This window comes from Ischnura elegans, chromosome 1 (assembly GCF_921293095.1).
Source record: "Ischnura elegans chromosome 1, ioIscEleg1.1, whole genome shotgun sequence".
NCBI classification, from domain to species: Eukaryota; Metazoa; Arthropoda; class Insecta; order Odonata; family Coenagrionidae; genus Ischnura; species Ischnura elegans.
In genome coordinates this window covers 147,589,434-147,607,929 of record NC_060246.1, presented here as the reverse complement: position 1 = coordinate 147,607,929, position 18,496 = coordinate 147,589,434, and the positions used below count along the sequence as shown (strand labels likewise).

General features: G+C 37.8%; 1 protein-coding gene across 1 annotated transcript in view; it reads right to left on the bottom strand.

Annotated features, from left to right (window-relative positions):
• LOC124171935 (protein timeless homolog) overlaps positions 1 to 18,010 on the bottom strand; it is a 577,733-nt gene extending 559,723 nt beyond the window's left edge. Inside the window, exons 1-15 of the mRNA XM_046551376.1 lie at positions 17,948 to 18,010; positions 17,627 to 17,876; positions 17,386 to 17,539; positions 17,120 to 17,300; positions 16,866 to 17,000; positions 16,661 to 16,756; positions 15,360 to 15,523; positions 15,136 to 15,253; positions 14,820 to 14,966; positions 14,583 to 14,695; positions 14,364 to 14,496; positions 13,919 to 14,222; positions 11,971 to 12,118; positions 10,667 to 10,747; positions 10,115 to 10,212 (exon numbers count right to left, since the gene is read on the bottom strand). Coding sequence (XP_046407332.1) covers positions 10,115 to 10,212; positions 10,667 to 10,747; positions 11,971 to 12,118; positions 13,919 to 14,222; positions 14,364 to 14,496; positions 14,583 to 14,695; positions 14,820 to 14,966; positions 15,136 to 15,253; positions 15,360 to 15,523; positions 16,661 to 16,756; positions 16,866 to 17,000; positions 17,120 to 17,300; positions 17,386 to 17,539; positions 17,627 to 17,720 — 1,966 coding nt within the window. The 5' untranslated portion in view covers positions 17,721 to 17,876; positions 17,948 to 18,010. The remainder of the gene's footprint in view (positions 1 to 10,114; positions 10,213 to 10,666; positions 10,748 to 11,970; positions 12,119 to 13,918; positions 14,223 to 14,363; positions 14,497 to 14,582; positions 14,696 to 14,819; positions 14,967 to 15,135; positions 15,254 to 15,359; positions 15,524 to 16,660; positions 16,757 to 16,865; positions 17,001 to 17,119; positions 17,301 to 17,385; positions 17,540 to 17,626; positions 17,877 to 17,947) is intronic.
• Between the last annotated feature and the right edge of the window lie 486 nt (positions 18,011 to 18,496).

Below are 18,496 nucleotides of genomic sequence, written 5' to 3'. Positions count from 1 at the left end.
TTCGGGAGAAGTGGATGGCCCTAGTCCCGGGCGAGTTTCCCAGAAGGGCAAGCGGACAATCATTCTCCCTCCGAAATAAGTCGACGACACGTGGCCCACGCGTTCGAGCAAAAATGGACCCTGCAGATATGAGAGGGTGGTGGGAGCGACTCCCAGAAGGAATGGGATGACCAGTCCGAGAAGCGACGAAGGACGACGAAATGACGGCAAAAGAAAAAAAAGTAAGACAGAAGATGTCCGCAAGTCCACTAGGGCTTTTGCGGCTGCCAATATTTCTTCCGCACAAAATCCCATGATTCCGCCGAGTCTCGCTTTCTTCGGAAGAGCTCGTGTGTCTGTGCATTTCTCAAAGATTAATAATATGGGCAAGACCATTGGAACGATAAGGGCCTCATGGGATTCTATGGTAGTGGTCTACACTTCTTCCAATTCTGGAGTGACCGCGGATAGGTTGTTGCTACAAGATGAGACGAGTCAAAAATTAATGAAAAAATGCAAAAATACGTCAAACCTGCATAGGATTATACAGCAGTCTCTCGCTACAAGCGTAGACCATATTAGGTGGCTCAGTTACGTAAGTAATACGATATAATACCGCGGTACCCGAGATAATAAACTAGAGTTAGAAACATTGGATTTACTCCAAAATAAACGAGGGATAGCAATACGAGTGGCTCATCCTACATGTAGAATTAATTATCATGAGATTTTAACAGTTTCACCCATTCCTTCCCCTCAATATCACCAAATCAATCTCAACAAAAAAACTAAGAGAAATTGTGTCGAATTTTCGGAATTAACCTCGAGTCACCAGTGAACTTGACGTAGTGGCAACGATACTACCCTATGAAATTCTGAGAACAAGTTATGAAGAGAAAAATACTACAGGAAATAGAATAAGGGAAAATAAATAAAATAATATGCAATAATCAAGTCAAATAAAAAAACGAACACGGAATTTTGCTCACTCCATTACAACTTACCAACAGTACTAACTCGCATATTCCATGCGTAATTAAAACTTCTGCAATAAGCAAAGACATTAAATCTTAATATCACTAGCTGTTTAAATTTAGGGACTATTGTGGAAAAAGGGGAGAGGAATGTTATGTAACTTCTGTCACCGAACATTAAAATTCATCGAAACACCATTCCAGTTCGAAACATTTTTACAGCTCTACCCTGATAACGAGTTTCTAATATTGACCACGCGAGTGACACAAAATGGATAAACATGAATGGAGGGCCAATATACGAGTACAGTACAAAATACATGGCCTTGGCTACGCTCGAAGATTCGAACGAGTAAACGATTTCCATTAGCAAATATAAACTTTTTGGCACAGTCCTAGGAGCTATATAAATATTTGAATGTGTCACGGACATATTTATGTTTGAGCACGATAAACTTTTAGCGAAGAGGCATTGATATGAAAGAAAAAGATATGACAACGCCATCGTAAACATTGCAAATTGGTCGGCGGCAGGGAGGCCGTGCTAGGAGCAGAAAAATGAAACAGCGCCGGTAAGTTGTTCAGCCAGGTCACGTTAGCTGATTCAAGCTGAAGCATTTTTTTCCTCTAGCTCATTTCTAACTAACTTCTTTTTTTCTCCTGACTCATTTACAATATCCTCATTCTGAAGGAGTTCGAAGTTCGTCTCTCGAAATTACCCTCTTAAAACCGTTAACTTGCGAGTTTTATTGTCTCTCTAAAACTACAAGATTGTTTTGCATATAATTATCTCCAAATAACTTTGGCTTCATCAGCGGAATCTGCGTAACCATAAAATAAAATCAATAACTCAGACCTCTAAGGAATGCCAAAGCAGATCTCGCGAGAGGCATGAATCTCGCGAATGTGGACGAATAGTATCTGTCTCCGTAATGACCCTCTACAAGCCGTTAACTAAGGAGTTTTATTGTATCTCTCATTACAATATTGTACTGCATACTATGATCTCAAAACAACACTGGCTTCAGCAGCGAAAGCTACGTACGTATATCGTAGATTTATTTACGATTAAAAAAAAATGGGACCATATCAGTAACTATTACAACCGCCTTAACTGGCTTAAGTATAAAGAGCGTCGCACCCTTCACATAATAACTCTAGCCTTTAGTGTCTTAACGACCGGTTACCCGCCATACTTGTACGAGAAATTCGTTAGAAAATCTGAGGTTCATAATATACCTACCCGTAATCATACCATTGACCTCCATATTCCAAAACATCACACGCCTCATATGAACAAATCATTCATAGTAACCGCCTCACGAATATGGAACTCTCTCCCAGCCCAAATAAGCAGTACAAATATCAATAGGTTTAAACATAGCACATATGGGTTTCTGAAGAATGCCTCCTTAACCCCAGGTTAAATTTCTTTTGTTTATATTCACTTTCTAATGTTCATATTTTTTGTTTATATTCACTTTCTTATGTTCATATTTCTTGTTTATATTCACTTTCTTATGTTCATATTTATTTTGTTTGTCACCTTAAATTTTGTAATTAGTGTGTTATATCTAAGTGCGATTATTTATTTTTTTCGAAAATATTGTATTGTTTTTTTTCATGCACTAGGCGATATATATATATACTCGCTTTGCTCGCTGGGGAGGCTCTGCCCCCCCTGGGCCCCCCCGAAAAAGGCCTGCGGCCTGTTATGCTCACTGTGGGAGGTCTTACACTTTTTGTTTGCTACTTGTTACTTAAGGATCGTTTACTTTTAAACTGGCTAGCTTAGGTATAAGCAATATCTCCACTTTCACGTAAAACGAGCGCATGGTACGTAGGCTACAATATGAATGTAAATATTTATAAAGAGAAACGTTTTTCTGAGGGGCTAAAAAAGTAAAATAAATTTATACGAGTTTCTCTAACTTATTCAATTCAAATACAAAAAACGTTGAGACCACGTTCCACTGTAACACCCAATGCATACGTAATATCATAACATAGCGACTTTACGAATTACGATGAAAAACACGTTTATTAATTATTTTCCACAAAACTCAACCAAATTCTTGATATACGAATTAGAAGTAACAGCTGTTCCCCTTTGTAAGCGAATTACGTATGGACTGAATATCAATATCTAGAACAAATGCGCCTACTAGTAAGCATGAATTGTTAGCATGAGGGGCTAGTATGACGAATTTTATCGAAATATAATTTATCCTGATCGCGAATGATTTCACTTCAGAAATACCTCTATTTAAAGTTTTAATGAATCGGGATACACAAATATCTCAGCTTTAATATCCAACGCAATGCGCAATAAATCTGGTGAGTAACGGATCACAGCCTTTGGTGTACAAGACATTGTGAATGTCAAGATTTCGATAATTTTCACAGTTGAATAACTTAGTCACTCAAGGAAACGTGCTTTTCGCAAGACAAATAATTGAATAAGAAATACCTTTATTTGCACTTATCTTCCATATTGTATTATTCACTGCCTATTCACTCCTGCAGCTCACCGATAACATTGTACATTAAAAAGGACATTAACGGAAAAAAGAACGTAAACAAAAATAAAAAGTTATCACCATCACAAAAAATGAAAATAAAATCATTTTTACCTACCTATATTATGTAAGACTTGTTAAAAGTCTTTCTACTACAATCGTGTATCGCCAACAAGATACGAACTATAGTCAACAGCACGAATCATATTTCTAACTTGGCATTTAGTGCACTTGTTAACTTCGAAATTAATAACCACCACACTTTCGATGTAATATACCAAAAACAACAACTAATTTCCTACCTTATACTTCTCCGCTTTTCATTTGAATGCGCTTTAGTTTAAACAGATGTTTGTTCTCTCGGAAAGAAGACGCAAAGAAATAGACACTTCAAATATTACTTTCTTAATTTCCTTCCTTATATTTATCAGTTTTTCGTTTTAATTCCTTTATCTTCTTTCCCAATTGAGCTCCTCTTGTTTGCATAAACAAATATGTTGCTATGATTGTTCGTTTGTATGACTGCCTTTGGAATTTGGTGGCCATTTTTTGAACTAATCCCCATACTCTATTTTAATTGAATAGACGGATAAATAATTGGAAATTTATTGTTTTCATAATTTTTCCTGGGGTTTCAGACAATTTTAGAGGGGGCCTTCATAAGACTTTTTGTCGTATCTCGTCTCGTGTCACAGCAGATCTCGCGAGAGGTATGAATCTCGTGAACGTAGACGACCTGTAACTGTCTGAGATGAGGTGCTGCGAGTGAGGAAAATGGACAGAGCGGAGAGAGAGAAGGGTCATGAGGGTGGACGTGGATGAAACTTTTGCGGCGAGGTGACGGAAGATGCGGGGACGGAGAAGACCCCGCGACGAAATTGGCGCAGGCCGGGGCTTCTATCAAGCGGGGAGGAGTGTCGGATGCAGGGGAGTGGAGGGAGGGGGTGCGGAAGGGACACGAGGATGAGGGTCAAACCGACTTTGGCTGCGGGCCCACCGCCACCGACGTCAGAACCCCACGAGAAACATCGGGAGAGCGTACCACTTCCGACGGGTGGCGTTCCCGGGAAGGGTTGGATCCGGGGCTGCCATCGTGAAATGACACGGGTCGCAAGGACTAGATAAGCGTAAAAAGAAACGAGAAAGAGTACGCAAACGCGGAGACCTCGCCACCGTTTCACAATACGCACCCATTCATGCCACAGATGCGATGAATAAACTTCTCCCGGGTTAAGTCGCGGGTTAGAAAATCTAAGGCAGCAAACCAAATTCTAACCCCGAGAGTAGTTTATTCATTCTATTCTCCAGAAGAGAGTTAAATCATGCACCACAGATTCTAAATAAAAAGCTACGAGTGAATTGCGGTCAACTAATGTACCAGTTTCATCAACTAAACTATGCACGCTTTTTTTCAATTTATGAAGCAATTAACAACGTAAAAAATTATTAATATTATAATAAGAAGAGTCCGACCGCTAAGGTTGATTGCACCGCGAGGTAAGGGGAAGTAAATAGGGGTGGAGAGACACCCGTTGTCGGCAATAACTCACTCTTAACGAATTACGCCATTGGTACAAAGAATTAATTCCCCAACCGACGCACTGCACTTGCACGACCTCTTCACAATACTAAAGTGAGGATCGGATATCCTGAATTAATATCGCCATCTCTGGGGTTTGAAGCCTCGGCTACGAGTGACACGCTTGAAGAGATTTCGACAGTAGTCCATAGCGTTGTTACACTAAAATTACATCGCAATAGATTTCGAAGTTACGCACGAATTGACATCTCCGAAGTATCCTCATCGAATTAGAAACTCGATATCATGACGGATGCGCAGCGTTTAGCTTTAACTGCACCCGCGCAGAGGGAAGTTTTGAAAATTAATCGTTCCAGCACAGAAGGAGAGGCAGATAAAGAACAAGTTTTCAGGCATAATTACGTGGAAAGAACTCCTTTCACCGAAATGAGAACGAAAATTACGTACGATTATATTCCACAAATTAAAAAAATAGAACACTCAGGCATCGAAATTTTATTCAGCCATCGCCCTTTGGTAACACCCTTTCTTTGAAAATGCTGAAGTTAAGAATAAATAAACGTGAAAAGGGAAAAAATTGCTGATACAGCGATAAATCAAAATTTATAATTTTTTCCCAACCAGCTAGCTCGCTTAATAAAGTGATATCAAAAGATGACCAAGAAAAAGCGCACAAATAAGGGCTGAGTGGCCCTCAATGCATCCTGAAGTTCGAAACGTAGCGATGAAAAAACACTACTACTGAAAGATGAAAGAGACCAGCAAAAACAAAATAATGAAAAATTCATCGACGGGATCAAGGTAGCTATTTTGAAGGCATGAGTAAGCATCTAGGGGGAGACATTCAGAAAATATTAAGGACAAAAAAAATAAAAGCGTTTCCGCACGTGCCACTGAGTGCATGAAGTTATTCGTGAAGTAATAGGAGGCCATTAATGCAGTAAAGGCCATCAACTGATAGGGAATCTATTTATGACGGGCTTCTATACCCCGAACAAATTTATGAAAACTCAACAGAATACCGATAGAAGGAGATCAAGAAATCGATACTTCCACAAATGTTCACAAATTAATCTCGAACATTCGAAACGGGCCAAAAAAATACTATTGAAGCATAATGACGTATAACACCTAAACGCGATAAAATGAGGCTAGGTAGCATTGATGTATGAGGGTGAAATAAAATGAAATCTATAAACATCAAAGAGGATGTCTGCCTGTCTGTCCGCTATGCGTTTCCATACGGCAGCACGGATTGCGACCAAACTCAGTGTAGAGGTGCATTTCATGCTCCCAAACCCCGTAGTGCTACTTTCGGTTGCGTCCGACGTATCCTTTGCGTCATTTTCTCATTACCGTTTGTTACGTCACGTCACACAACTTCTGCGGTTGGACATCCTGCCGGGCATGCGCCCCTCTTGATACGCTCAAAGAGAAAACAGCTATCCTGCATGAGACTGTGAATTCCAAGTATCCCACTTCTCTTGCTATAATCCCTGCCGAGCAAAGCTGGGTGGCTTTCTGGTAAAGATAAAAGCCGTTCTACACGGAGCACGTAACTGCACAATCTGGCGTGTGTACGATGGCGCAGCCAAAATTGCGTTATGCAAAGCGATGATTTGCTAGGACGCATGCGAGAATGCATGGAACATGAGACGGAAAATAGCCCCTGTTCTAGTTTCGTTCGTGCATTCGCGCAATTGCACGCCATCATGAGAGATTAATGCAGCTCTAACCTGCGCAATTACATGCCCAGTGTACAACGACCTAAAGAGATGAGGAGGAGCAGAAAAAGAAGCCGTGGATATGGGAAGAAACGCGAGAGAAAAAGAGGAGGATACGGATAAGGAAAGAAGGGTCAAGGGTTACAGAGGACGAAACCCCAGGACGACACGGGGGTGACAGCGGCGTCGACGAGGAGTCAAATTAAGGAAAAGGGGTGAGAGGGAGGAGGAAGGAACCCTTTAAAGAGGCGGGAATGGGGATGTGTCCTAACTAGCTCCAACGGTTCAGGGAAAAGAATTGATGTTGAAACATAACGAGGTCGCCGCTCAAGGGAAAGGAACGACATTAAGGGCTGTGAGAGAGAGAGAGAAAGAGAGAGAAAAAAGAAGGATGGAATAAGGGCTGAAAAAGGAGCTGACCGGAGGGGATGCGACGGTTGAGGTGTTGAGGGACGAGGCAGTCCTGGTCTCGCCTAAGTGCGGGAGGTCAAGGAAGGAGGAAAAGTGTCCCCCCAACATGAGGGGAAAAAAGGGTTTGGAAAACAGGAAGGGGCGGCTTATATGACCTCTCCTTACGAGTGAAAGATCCGCGACCATATGCTTTGAAAGAAATCAGGACGACGAAGACCCGAGAATAAATTGCCTCAGAAAGCCACGAGAACCTTGGATAGAAGCGTAGAGTAAGTATATCCTTATTCTATGATAGAAGGCACTGTTCGACAACAACTTAAATGGCATAGATAGATCAGTAAGAAATAAAAAAGAAGTACAGGAGTGAAGTAAGATCTAATGCTTTCCCTGCGAATATAGTCAAAAAGGCTATTCCGGCGTCTAACAGAAGTTTCGGAATAATGATGATGGAACGCTACTCGGGTTCCGAAACGTGGGCCAAGTGGAGAGAGAAAACCCGGCTAGAAGCCCGAATATCATTTTTGGAAATAAAGGAGTGTCCAGCAGCATATCATTAGAAAATTCACCTACATTTCCCCGTTTTCCAGAGATTATTATTATTTTTCCCAGAGGAAATATTGATTTTTACCTCGTTAATTAGTGGGGAATTTTTGATACGCCAATTACATGCCTAAATTTAAGGAGGGTTTTTAATTGAAACACGCATAGATAGAGGAAAATAAATAAGAACAGCATGATAAAAAGCTATCAAATAGTTTGAGACAAAGAAAGAGCAAGATCTCCAAAGGTTAATTTACTAATTTAATTCTGGCGCCAAGGAATGAGGAATAATACGCAGTATGTTAGCAAGGGCCATTTATTGTCGTCAAACCAAGGTCCAAAAATAATAAAAATAATTCTTAAATCATATAAAATTTATTGAAAATATAAATTAATCACGATTATATCAACAGAAACGCAGAAGTCTACTTCCTTCATATTAGATGCGAATTTGTTTGAGGCAGTATCTTCTTTCCTCATCACACCGGAGTGAAAAGAGGACGATACACTAATTGAATTTTAATGCAGAGAAACATGATGGGCAACATTATATCTCTACAACAGGATTAAGGGTTGTCGATTAATCTTATCAATTCATTTTTTTAGACAAAAGGCATTTACCATGGACACCTTCACTCAAATTGAAGAAGAGTACAACTCCCGTTAACAAATATTCACGGGCCAAGAGGGTCACTTAACGAGAGACCACATTCAAAGAAAATAATTCTCGGAGGAAAGACATTGAAATTTCGAGAAAAAGGGACACGCCATTATGACATCAGTTCTGATCCAACCATTTACACATAGATTCAGATCATTTTTTTAAGAAAATTTTCAACATGGGACATGATGAAATATGATTTTAATCAAACATTTAACCACACCGTTCCTAGGAGAAATAAAAGTATCAACTTTTCACCCGCATAATAAAGTATTCAATTTCGAATGCCAATCATTAGCGATAAATTTCAGACCATCCCACACACGAAAAAACTTCCATCTACGATACGGTTATAAAAGCAGAACGGCACCATTCCAACCCAACAACCCCAGATACTAATCCTAAACGCATGATCACGCGTCTGTTCGGACGTGTACTTGCATCGCGTGAGCAAGCATTCATACTATAATAGTGGACATCCCCAAGGATCGTTTGGGGACGGCCACAGCGTCAACATCGCCGCAGGTCGTTCCCATCGGTCAGTTCCCGGAACGTCACCGTCCGCTTCATCACGTCAGAAATCGTAATCCCGAGACCGATACGACCACAGATGTCGCATCACGTTAAAAACCTAAACTGCTAATGGCATGGCAGTTCCGCGCTAACCGCACCAATTGAATCCCTGCCACCTGGACCCACTGAAAACAACGGGGATGGAAGGGAGAGTTAGAAAAAAACCGACTGCCATTTCGGACACCCCATGCAAAGCTACCACGGCGCATGTCTTTCTTTGCTGTCGTACGATGACACAAAAAAATATACACCCACCCTCACCCTACCATCACTCGAACCCATAACCTTTCCCCTTCCCTACTTTGGAACAAAAACTCGCCTAATATTCCCCTAACCCCCAATCAACCGTCCATCTCCTCCCCCCTCCCTTCTATTCGTGTCTAACGAGTTTCGACGGCGCGCCGGTAGAGGGGAGTGCGTGCGCGTAACACGCGTGCGAATGCGGGGGAGGGTGAAGACGAAGTGGAAGGGGGGAGAGAGTAAATTGACCACGCTAAATGGCGATTACCACCAATCACGCCGTAATTTCCTCGCCATCGAAAAAGTTAAAAGGGACCAAACGGGAGGGTGAGGGTAGGTGAAAAAAATGGAGGCACGTAGTGCGCTAAATGGCGGATTTTGTGCGATAACGAGGGTGGATCAGAACGGATTGAATATCCGACGGAAATGAAAGTAAAAAATAAAAAAGCCCTCGGTATGAAAAGGGATTCAAAACCGAACGTGAATATCTCCGTGAAGGTTCGAGGGAGGAGTAAAATAATCCTCGACAGGCAGAAAACTAGCATGAAACAATAACGGTGGGCAAGTGGCTTATTGGCAGGATGAAAAATACACTCGGTGTCTACACATAATCGGCCATCAAAAAATGAACTTCAAAGCTTTGCCAGAATATGCAGGTAAATAAAAGTAATTGCTTGATAAAAAGAGTAAATACATTTTCTCATCAGTTCAAAGGATACAAATATCATTGATAGCAATAATTGAATAGCTAATAACCTTACCCTGGCACCATCCTATGGGGATACTGTACTTCTAAGGATGATACCAGAGTTAGGTGTTGAAAGAATTTCACATATAAGGAGGAGAACCAGACTAGCATTTACTAAACCATTTGAATTACACCTGGAATATATGCACTATGACTGGAGGAAATAATTTAATTAAAAAAATTAATACAAAGAAATCACACTTACTTTTGATGTCTGCAAAGTAGATCTCCCTGAAGGCCATGAATTCATCCTCTGGAGCCATAAGTGAGTTCCCAAAGTAGTCGTTTTCTGGCCAAACTTCTCTATAAAATGAGAACATATGCACACATCCATTTAATTTGTAGTTAAGGAAATCTAAGGTAACAGGGTCAACATGTATGGATACCAAAAAGACATATATGCATACAACAGAGATGAATTCTTACAAAATTTTTATCTATGAAGCGTGACAATCAACATAAATTACTTCCACGGATCTTGACTTACTATAGCTATAAATACCATTACATTAGCACTCCATTTAAAAGGGAAAGGAATATTAGGTGGAAAAAGAGAGGAGTGTTTTTATAGGGGAAGTAGACTGTAAAAAAGAGTAGTCATGTAAAGATCAAAACACAAAATGCCATATCCAGCAGCATTTTAGTAGTGAATTACATATGTATGTCTACATGAATGAAAGTGCTTTAGAGATAAAACCTAACATAATTTTAAACAGTCAATCAAATGAAATACAAATGACAGGCTTGATATACTAACCTAGCTGCTCTAAGCAAACCAACTGCTTCTTCTGTTTTATGCTGTCTCAGATGGTCTTGGATTTTTCTCATGGCATCAGCCCTAGGGTGTGAACAGGAAAACACACATTAGACTTTGACAATAATCCTTAGAAGACAGTATTGAAAATATAAATAATCTGAAACTAATATGACTTTGAATTTGAAAAAAAAACTTGAAATAAAAACATAATTTGCAATTTATTAATATTAATGCATTAGTTAAGAATATCATGGACTAAAAATTAATAAACAACCAATCAAGAACAAACATCAAAATATAATAAAAATCATACAAATGTTAGTTCATTACTCTAGCAATCATACATTAGAAGGAAAAATATTAACATCAAAATTATGAACTTATTTTTAATAAAATGAAGTCTAAAGCTGCTACTTAAAATGCTTTGGCGTGGGATATCTCAGTAAAGTAGAAGATGCAAGCACAACTGTAAAAACTAAAACAATGAGAAGGACAAGTATAGGAAAGTATGGAGGAATAGACAGAATTATTACAAGTAAATTTTCTGCACATTTAAAAATTTTCCAGAGGTTTTTAATGATCAGGATTATTTATGAGGAACATCATTTATGACTCACTCTGCAAATTAGTCAAAGAAAGCCATTTCCCACCCTGACCCAGCTATAAGAAGACTTAACTCTACACCATCATAAAACTATTTTACACATACCTATATCTAAGCAGTTGTTTGTCATAGAAAAGTGAAAGAATGGTTCATCATTGAAACTGTAAACTTGTAATTTCCTCTATGAATCTGATATGCACAAATTACATTAAATTCTCATATTTTTGTTTCAAAGTTCCTAAAACCTTTTCGCCATGTTATTGTTTTTTGTTGTTTATGTAGTTGTTACTTGTAATGTAATATAAATGCTATGCTATCAATGTTGCCACTATGTAGGATAAATGGAACCTTCTGATAAGTCATCTGGCTTAGAAGGACCAAGTTTGTATATGGTAATAAAGGCAATCTACGTAAAAAAAGGCAGCATTATTCATCCATTATCACAGATGTTGTCATAAATGACATCTACAAAGAAAGCATTCTTTGAAAAAAGGTGAATTTCTATTTTTAATAGTTTAATCACACATTAACATTTTTCATAATAATATGCTCATAAACTTTTAATGTTATGTATAAATATTCTTATATTTAAGGTAGATATATTAAATATTTGCATATCATACAGGCATATTTGAAAATTCCCCTTTCCAATAGAGTATCTACATCAAAATAAATTCACAGAATTGATCAACGGTCCAACCTCTGATCATCGATGCTGACGTCTGAAGTGGCATCAAAAGGAATTATATCACCAGGAATTTCAATACCACCTTGGAGAACTGCTGATAGCTCTGGGCCTATTTCTTCCCATTGCTCTTCCAGAGTCTTCTCTCGAGCTTGTGCCTCATCTGTAACAGATATTATAAAACAAAATCAAATAATAAAATATTTCATCATTTGAAAACAAATGAAGATTCTTAAAGTAATTGGATATCCTAAGACTAAAATGACAAAATATTTTAATTAATGACATTAAAACAATATTCTGATTAATTAAATGTTCTAAAAAGCCATTACCATTTTTAAAAATTCAAAACTCTTCATTAACTGACTAAGGCGCAGAACTAGGTTGGGAATAAGAAATAACGATTCTCAGGAATTCCCTGAACATGAAGATTCTTTCAATTAATAGTTGACTCACTATAATCTGTGAATAATGTTTTTATTATTTATTACAATATCAGTGAATGATAAAGTTTTCAAAATCATTAAGGTAATATTCAGCACTACACAGCTTTACTAGAGGGCATAGTAGTCCACTGGGTAGAGTGTTGGACCACTGATCAGAAGGTCATTGGTATATAATTATGGCTGAAGTCCTCAGACAACTCAATTAAAATTCTTCATAGTCCGAGGTGACCTTAGCAAATGAAATAGTCGCCTAACCCTGAATTTGTGACATTGAGCATTGCTAATTATGGGGTGAGCTTCCCTACCATCACCATGCGCAGATTCCTAAGAAATGACATCGTGGTAAGAAATTATGTTTTCTTGATAGTAGCAAAAGTATGTCTCTCCTAATTAAAGTGAAATTGAAAATGAAAGAAAAACTAACTGCATGATCTCTTTACAAATGGAAAGCTTGAGTACTCACTTCATGAAGTGCTTCTATCACATACTTTTATTGGAGATATACCAATTTATCATCCCCATTGATGAATGCATAATACAGTAAAAAAAACTGGATTGGAGATTTTATTTCCTTTTCAATGTAGTGTTTAACTTTCCTTTCATCAGACATTTTTCACCCAACTCAGAATGATTTAGATCGACACTATTTATTTTTATCATACATACGTTACACAGCTTATTAATCACAATATGTACCTTAACATGGCATCTTTGGAGAAAATGAACAAATTCGAAAGGGTGCGAAATAGGAATCAAATGCAAACCATTCTAAGCCTCCACCAGTGTACATCTGACGGATAGAGAAAGAAAAATCTCAACACATAAAAATGTAACTAAATAGCATATTAATGAAGTACTTCAGCTAGCAGAATGTCTTTTAAGGTACCTCAGACACCTGAGCAAAAGTAAACAATGCAATGCTAACCTTACCCCCTTTTGATTGATATTCCCTCCCTTGAAAGCCTATAGTTACCCTTCCCAGACTGACACCACTAATAACAACAAAAACATCCTGAATTACTCACTATGTACTTCAATGCATAGGTAACGTTATCGTTCACTCTGGACCATTTCAATATTGAATTCAACCGCATCATGAAAACTTTTTTAGGGTATAATAACAAGGAATAGGGAATACAGCTCCATTTGTCTCAAATGAGATAATTATATACAACAGCAATTCAAAATAATTTTTCACATTACCACCAAAACTGCAAAGTTTTAAAGAAGAGCAATTAGCCAATTAACTACTTATAGTCATACAAAGTGTGCCCAGCTTATACCCTATTTTGCCATTATTAAGAGAGAGGATACGAGGTGTCACCACTGTCAGAAATGAATTTGAGATTTTGCAGCCCACAAAAATGTAGACACATTATGGACTACCACTTGGAATGTAGTGAGTGTGACTACGTTCTTCAGACAAGTGGCCACCATACAAATTCTTCAAAACACTACGCCTGAGAAATGTAGGATAGACTCTGACATAACTACAATAATTTTGGTATTTTGCTTACCTGTATTTTGAGCACCAGAGGTTTTTGTCTTCTTCTTCTTTCTTTTAGCGGTCTTCTTCTGCACAAGAATAGTTCGGTTAGCCTTACAGTGAGACTCGAGGAGTTTCATGAAGATATGAACAGTTTTTATGATGTCTTGCAGGCAAGATGTTGACATTTTCTGAGGCAAGTATGACATCAAAAGTGTCAGACAAAGCTCCCTGTACTCCACAACATAAAATATATTGCTCATCAATACTTGGGCAGAATCTTTAATTTTCTGGTCAGTAGAACTGCTCATGGCACCAAGGGTATTTAGCAGTTCCTGAAATGAATATTTTACGTCGCAAAAATAAACTTATTTGGAGAAAATCAAAATACCATGAATATAATTCATTCGTCAATGCCTAACAAACACAAATCCTAGGAATAAATAATTCAACATGGAAATTAAATGCTTTCTTACTTGATAAGATTTGACGGCAAGATGCAGCCGTCGTGACCATATTGGTATTTTTTTCTTATCAACCGTCATCATTTCAAAGTAATTTTCTATCTGAGTCTGGACGAAATGGAAAGTCTGGACAGATATGGTTTCACTGCAAAAGAAATTCATATACAAAATCTCAATGAAATGTTACAATGAATATGAAATGCTTTGATAAAATGAGAAATGTCAACTTACCTCACAAGTTCAACCCTAAATTTGTAGCACCGATTGAATTCCATGAAAAATTTCATGGCCCAGAGATAATATGTTTCATCATTTTCCTGGGTTTCACCTCCAGTGATCATGCACTAATAATAAAATGAAGCCAGCATTAAACTTAGATTACCTCAGAATACATAAACATAAAAGATGAAGGTTCCTAATAAATGGTAAAATCAACATGCAACACAGAACAAACAAAATAATACTTGCCTTTACTCTATACATAAGGTTATTATAGGCCCCATTGAGGAACTCTACACAGAATTCTTTAAGAAACAGTCTTATACTGAAAGCAGAACGCCTTTCTGGGTTGTCATCTTTCAAAGGCAGGCGGTTTTTTGGATGCTTGAGTTTTCTCTGGAAAAAAGGTATTCCTTTCATTAAAAAAGGTTTGATATTCTCAATAACCACTCAACGAGATGTGATTATCAGAGAAGTATGCCCATAGAGTTGAGCCTCAAAATACAATTCATTTTGTGAGGGTATTGGTAATATTTAAAGTTTTATCCTTTGGTTGTAGACTAACCTTATCACGATCCAAATTCAGAGATTCCAATTTATTTAAGGGTCTATGGTAAATCAGCTCTCGATCACTAATAGACTGCACATTTTTCACGCAATACGTCCCGAGAAATCTTGAATGTCTGATGGTGAACAAAGAGCAAGATGTCATCAAAGTTACATTTCATTATAAATTTCACAACAAGGCTGATATAAATATTTCCCTGAAAGCAAAAATTAGAGGTTTACCTAGCACTGGCAAATTTGCGCATTTTCTCTCGGCGAGCTTGCGTCTCTCGATCGCGTATAGCCATTAGTTCACATTCATCCTTTATTTGCTCACTCGCACTTCTCTGAGCAGCAGCCACAGCAAGTTGGGTAGGATTTTGTTCTCTAAGCATTTGAGATATAATCTACAAATAAATAAAATTGATAGTCAAAGATATTACAAACTACAAGGATTTGCTAAGGGATGGCATTCATTCAAATATATCATTATATTACAAAAACCTACAATGACTGACAGACAAGAGGACTTCAGTTTACATAAATGGATAAGTAAATGTCCCTTGCACCATATACTTAAGCTAATACAGCAAAGGCTTGCACAGAAATTTATAGTACAAGCACTATCTGACATGATTGACATGCAACTGGCATTTCACTTCACCAACCAACAGGCAACACCGAGAAAAGATGTATTTAGGAGTACTTTCACAACTGTGTACCACCTAGCCTTTATTTTAGTGCTCCAATATTTGAGGGTAAAAGTAATTCCTATATACATCCGTTTGGCAAAATCTCTTATTTTATTGCTTCTATTTGCATTAGAAACCTATCAAGGCCCTAAGAATTCTGAAAGATATTAATTCTCATAAGCTCAAGCAATCAAAGCCTATCACATACCCTCCGACTCTCTAGCAGCTCCCAGATCTAACTACCAGCAATTTTTGACAAATTGTATGACTATTTCATGTTCACAGATTAAATATTTCTGATCCAAAGAGTAAAAGTATTTTGCAATATAAATGAAAATAGTGCCAAGTCGGCATTAATCCATTTTGCTCAGCAACAAAATATCTACCTCACCACCCTAATGCAACAATGCCCTGCACATTCAACAATAATTTTTATCTTTTTGCTGCATTTCTGGAGATTATCCTTGACCATAATAGAATGTCCCTGACCGATAAGAACCCAGAGTTAATGGTTCATCAAATTATATTGTATTATAATTAAAATTAAAACTATGACTTAGATACCCTCATATATTATTTATAGCCGCCAGGAAATGCTGAACGAAAATTGAACCCAACTAAATTATTAAGGAATAAGGAAGACCAGTTAGCAAGTGCATTCACTACTCGTCGGCGCCTGTTAGTTAAAAACCGAGATACATGGCAATTCAATTATAACTTCATAACTTATTACACTACTAAATTAGTTAGCCACAAAACCACTCAAAACTAAACATGGTGTTAAGTTCCCTATGTAAACTGAAGTAAACTTATGTCACAAAGAAAAGTTCTCACAATTCAAACATTACCTACCTCTAGAATATGCATATAATATTGCTCTTCATTTTCGGAACAGGCTATATACAGAAAGATGTCTACTAATCCAGAGACATGGATGGCCCATAGTATCTAAATACAAAAATAAAGAAAATAATCAGGAGTCATAGTGAATTAAATATGGACAAGAAATTAAAGCAATAAAAACAATTTACTTCTCCTATTCAAAGCATTTGATTACCTGGTCATGAAGACTGGCGTCATTGTCGGGACGCTTTTCAGCCATTGTATCTGCAGGCACTTGCAGGGTATTTCTGGCCAAAGTCAGTATTCTCATAATTGACATGTTCATATCCTCATCCCGCTCTTGCCATTCCTACGTTATGAAAGAAAATCATTATATGCATTTCCATTAATCTTTGGACCATAAGCAACGGAAAATGATGCAAACAAATACAATGATTACTACGTAGATACTTAAGTAAGGGCACTCACAACTTGTAATATGTCTCCCAGTTTTTTCCCCAATATTGTCCACACAGTTTCATCAACGAACGCTTCTTTATATGCCTGTAGATGGCCAATCATTTTCAGGTAATAATTCCTCGTAGTCTTATCTTCAGGCAACTCCTCACGGAAAAGCACAAGAACTGGGTTGGTGAGGTTTACCAGCAGCCTAATCATGTGATGTGAATATAATATTAAAATTTTGTCAGACATTAACTCAACCAAAAAGCAACTATACGCAGGATTAGGGTTACCTCAAAAGAACTTCAAATAAGTATTTGTCATCAGAATAGTCCTTAAATATTGGAATGAGATCTGTTTTCACGATATTTGCATCTCCCAAATATCGTCGAATTTCATGACTGTCGTCATCTCGGCGAAGATATCTTATCAGATCTTTAATAGTTTCTTAAAAAAATACACAACAATCCACAATGAGTACAATTCCGTAAAAATACGTTTGGTAATGAGGTAATGACAACCGACTAATCTTACCTAAACAATGAACATCTTTATGATACTTTATTCCATCGAAATACCCTAGAGCATTGCAGGTAGCAGCGAGCTCAGCAAATAGCAATGACGACATTTTAGTCGACACACAATCTCACTAAGTTAACAACAAAAAGTGCTATTGATACGTAAAACCGCGATCCACCTGCGAACTCAAGTGTCAACAACAGGCCCGAGATGATGTTACACTCCGTTATCACCACATTTCCACAGCACTGACATCATCTTCGATCTACTGAAAAAGAAACTTCAATCTCAAAGAACAAGTTTTACGTTGTTAGTGAAGTTAAAACCACTTACAACCTTGTCTTTTAATCGAGCATGTTTACATGCTTTTGGCGGGTAACTGGAAGCACGAAACCTAACAGCGCTACTTGTGGCAGAATCGGTAACTACGAAACAAAAGAAATACTGTAGAGCGCATCCACATGGCACGAAATGTGAATTGCAGATAGGCACGGGAGTTGGAATTACTTTGCTTAATGGTTGTGGCGAGGTTGATAAGAATCGGGTAATTTGCTGTTTTTGCCGTATTAAGTTTTTTATACCACCACTAAAATGTTTTGAAGGATCATACGGAATAGGATTGTTGTTGGAATTTAGAAGCCCCCAAAAGAAGTTGTGAGTACCTTTACCGGTGATATACATATATTTGAGATATAGTTGTGTCGTTCATTGAATATGCATATATATATATATATCTGACGTATAAATTAGAATTTAATTAAATTCGTTGTAGGACATGAATTTTGCTGAATGATCGATTTAAGTGACAGCCATGCAACTGATTATCTGTGTTAAGTGAAGCTCCATGCTGAACCGCACCATTTTTACGAGGGCAAGTGACACACA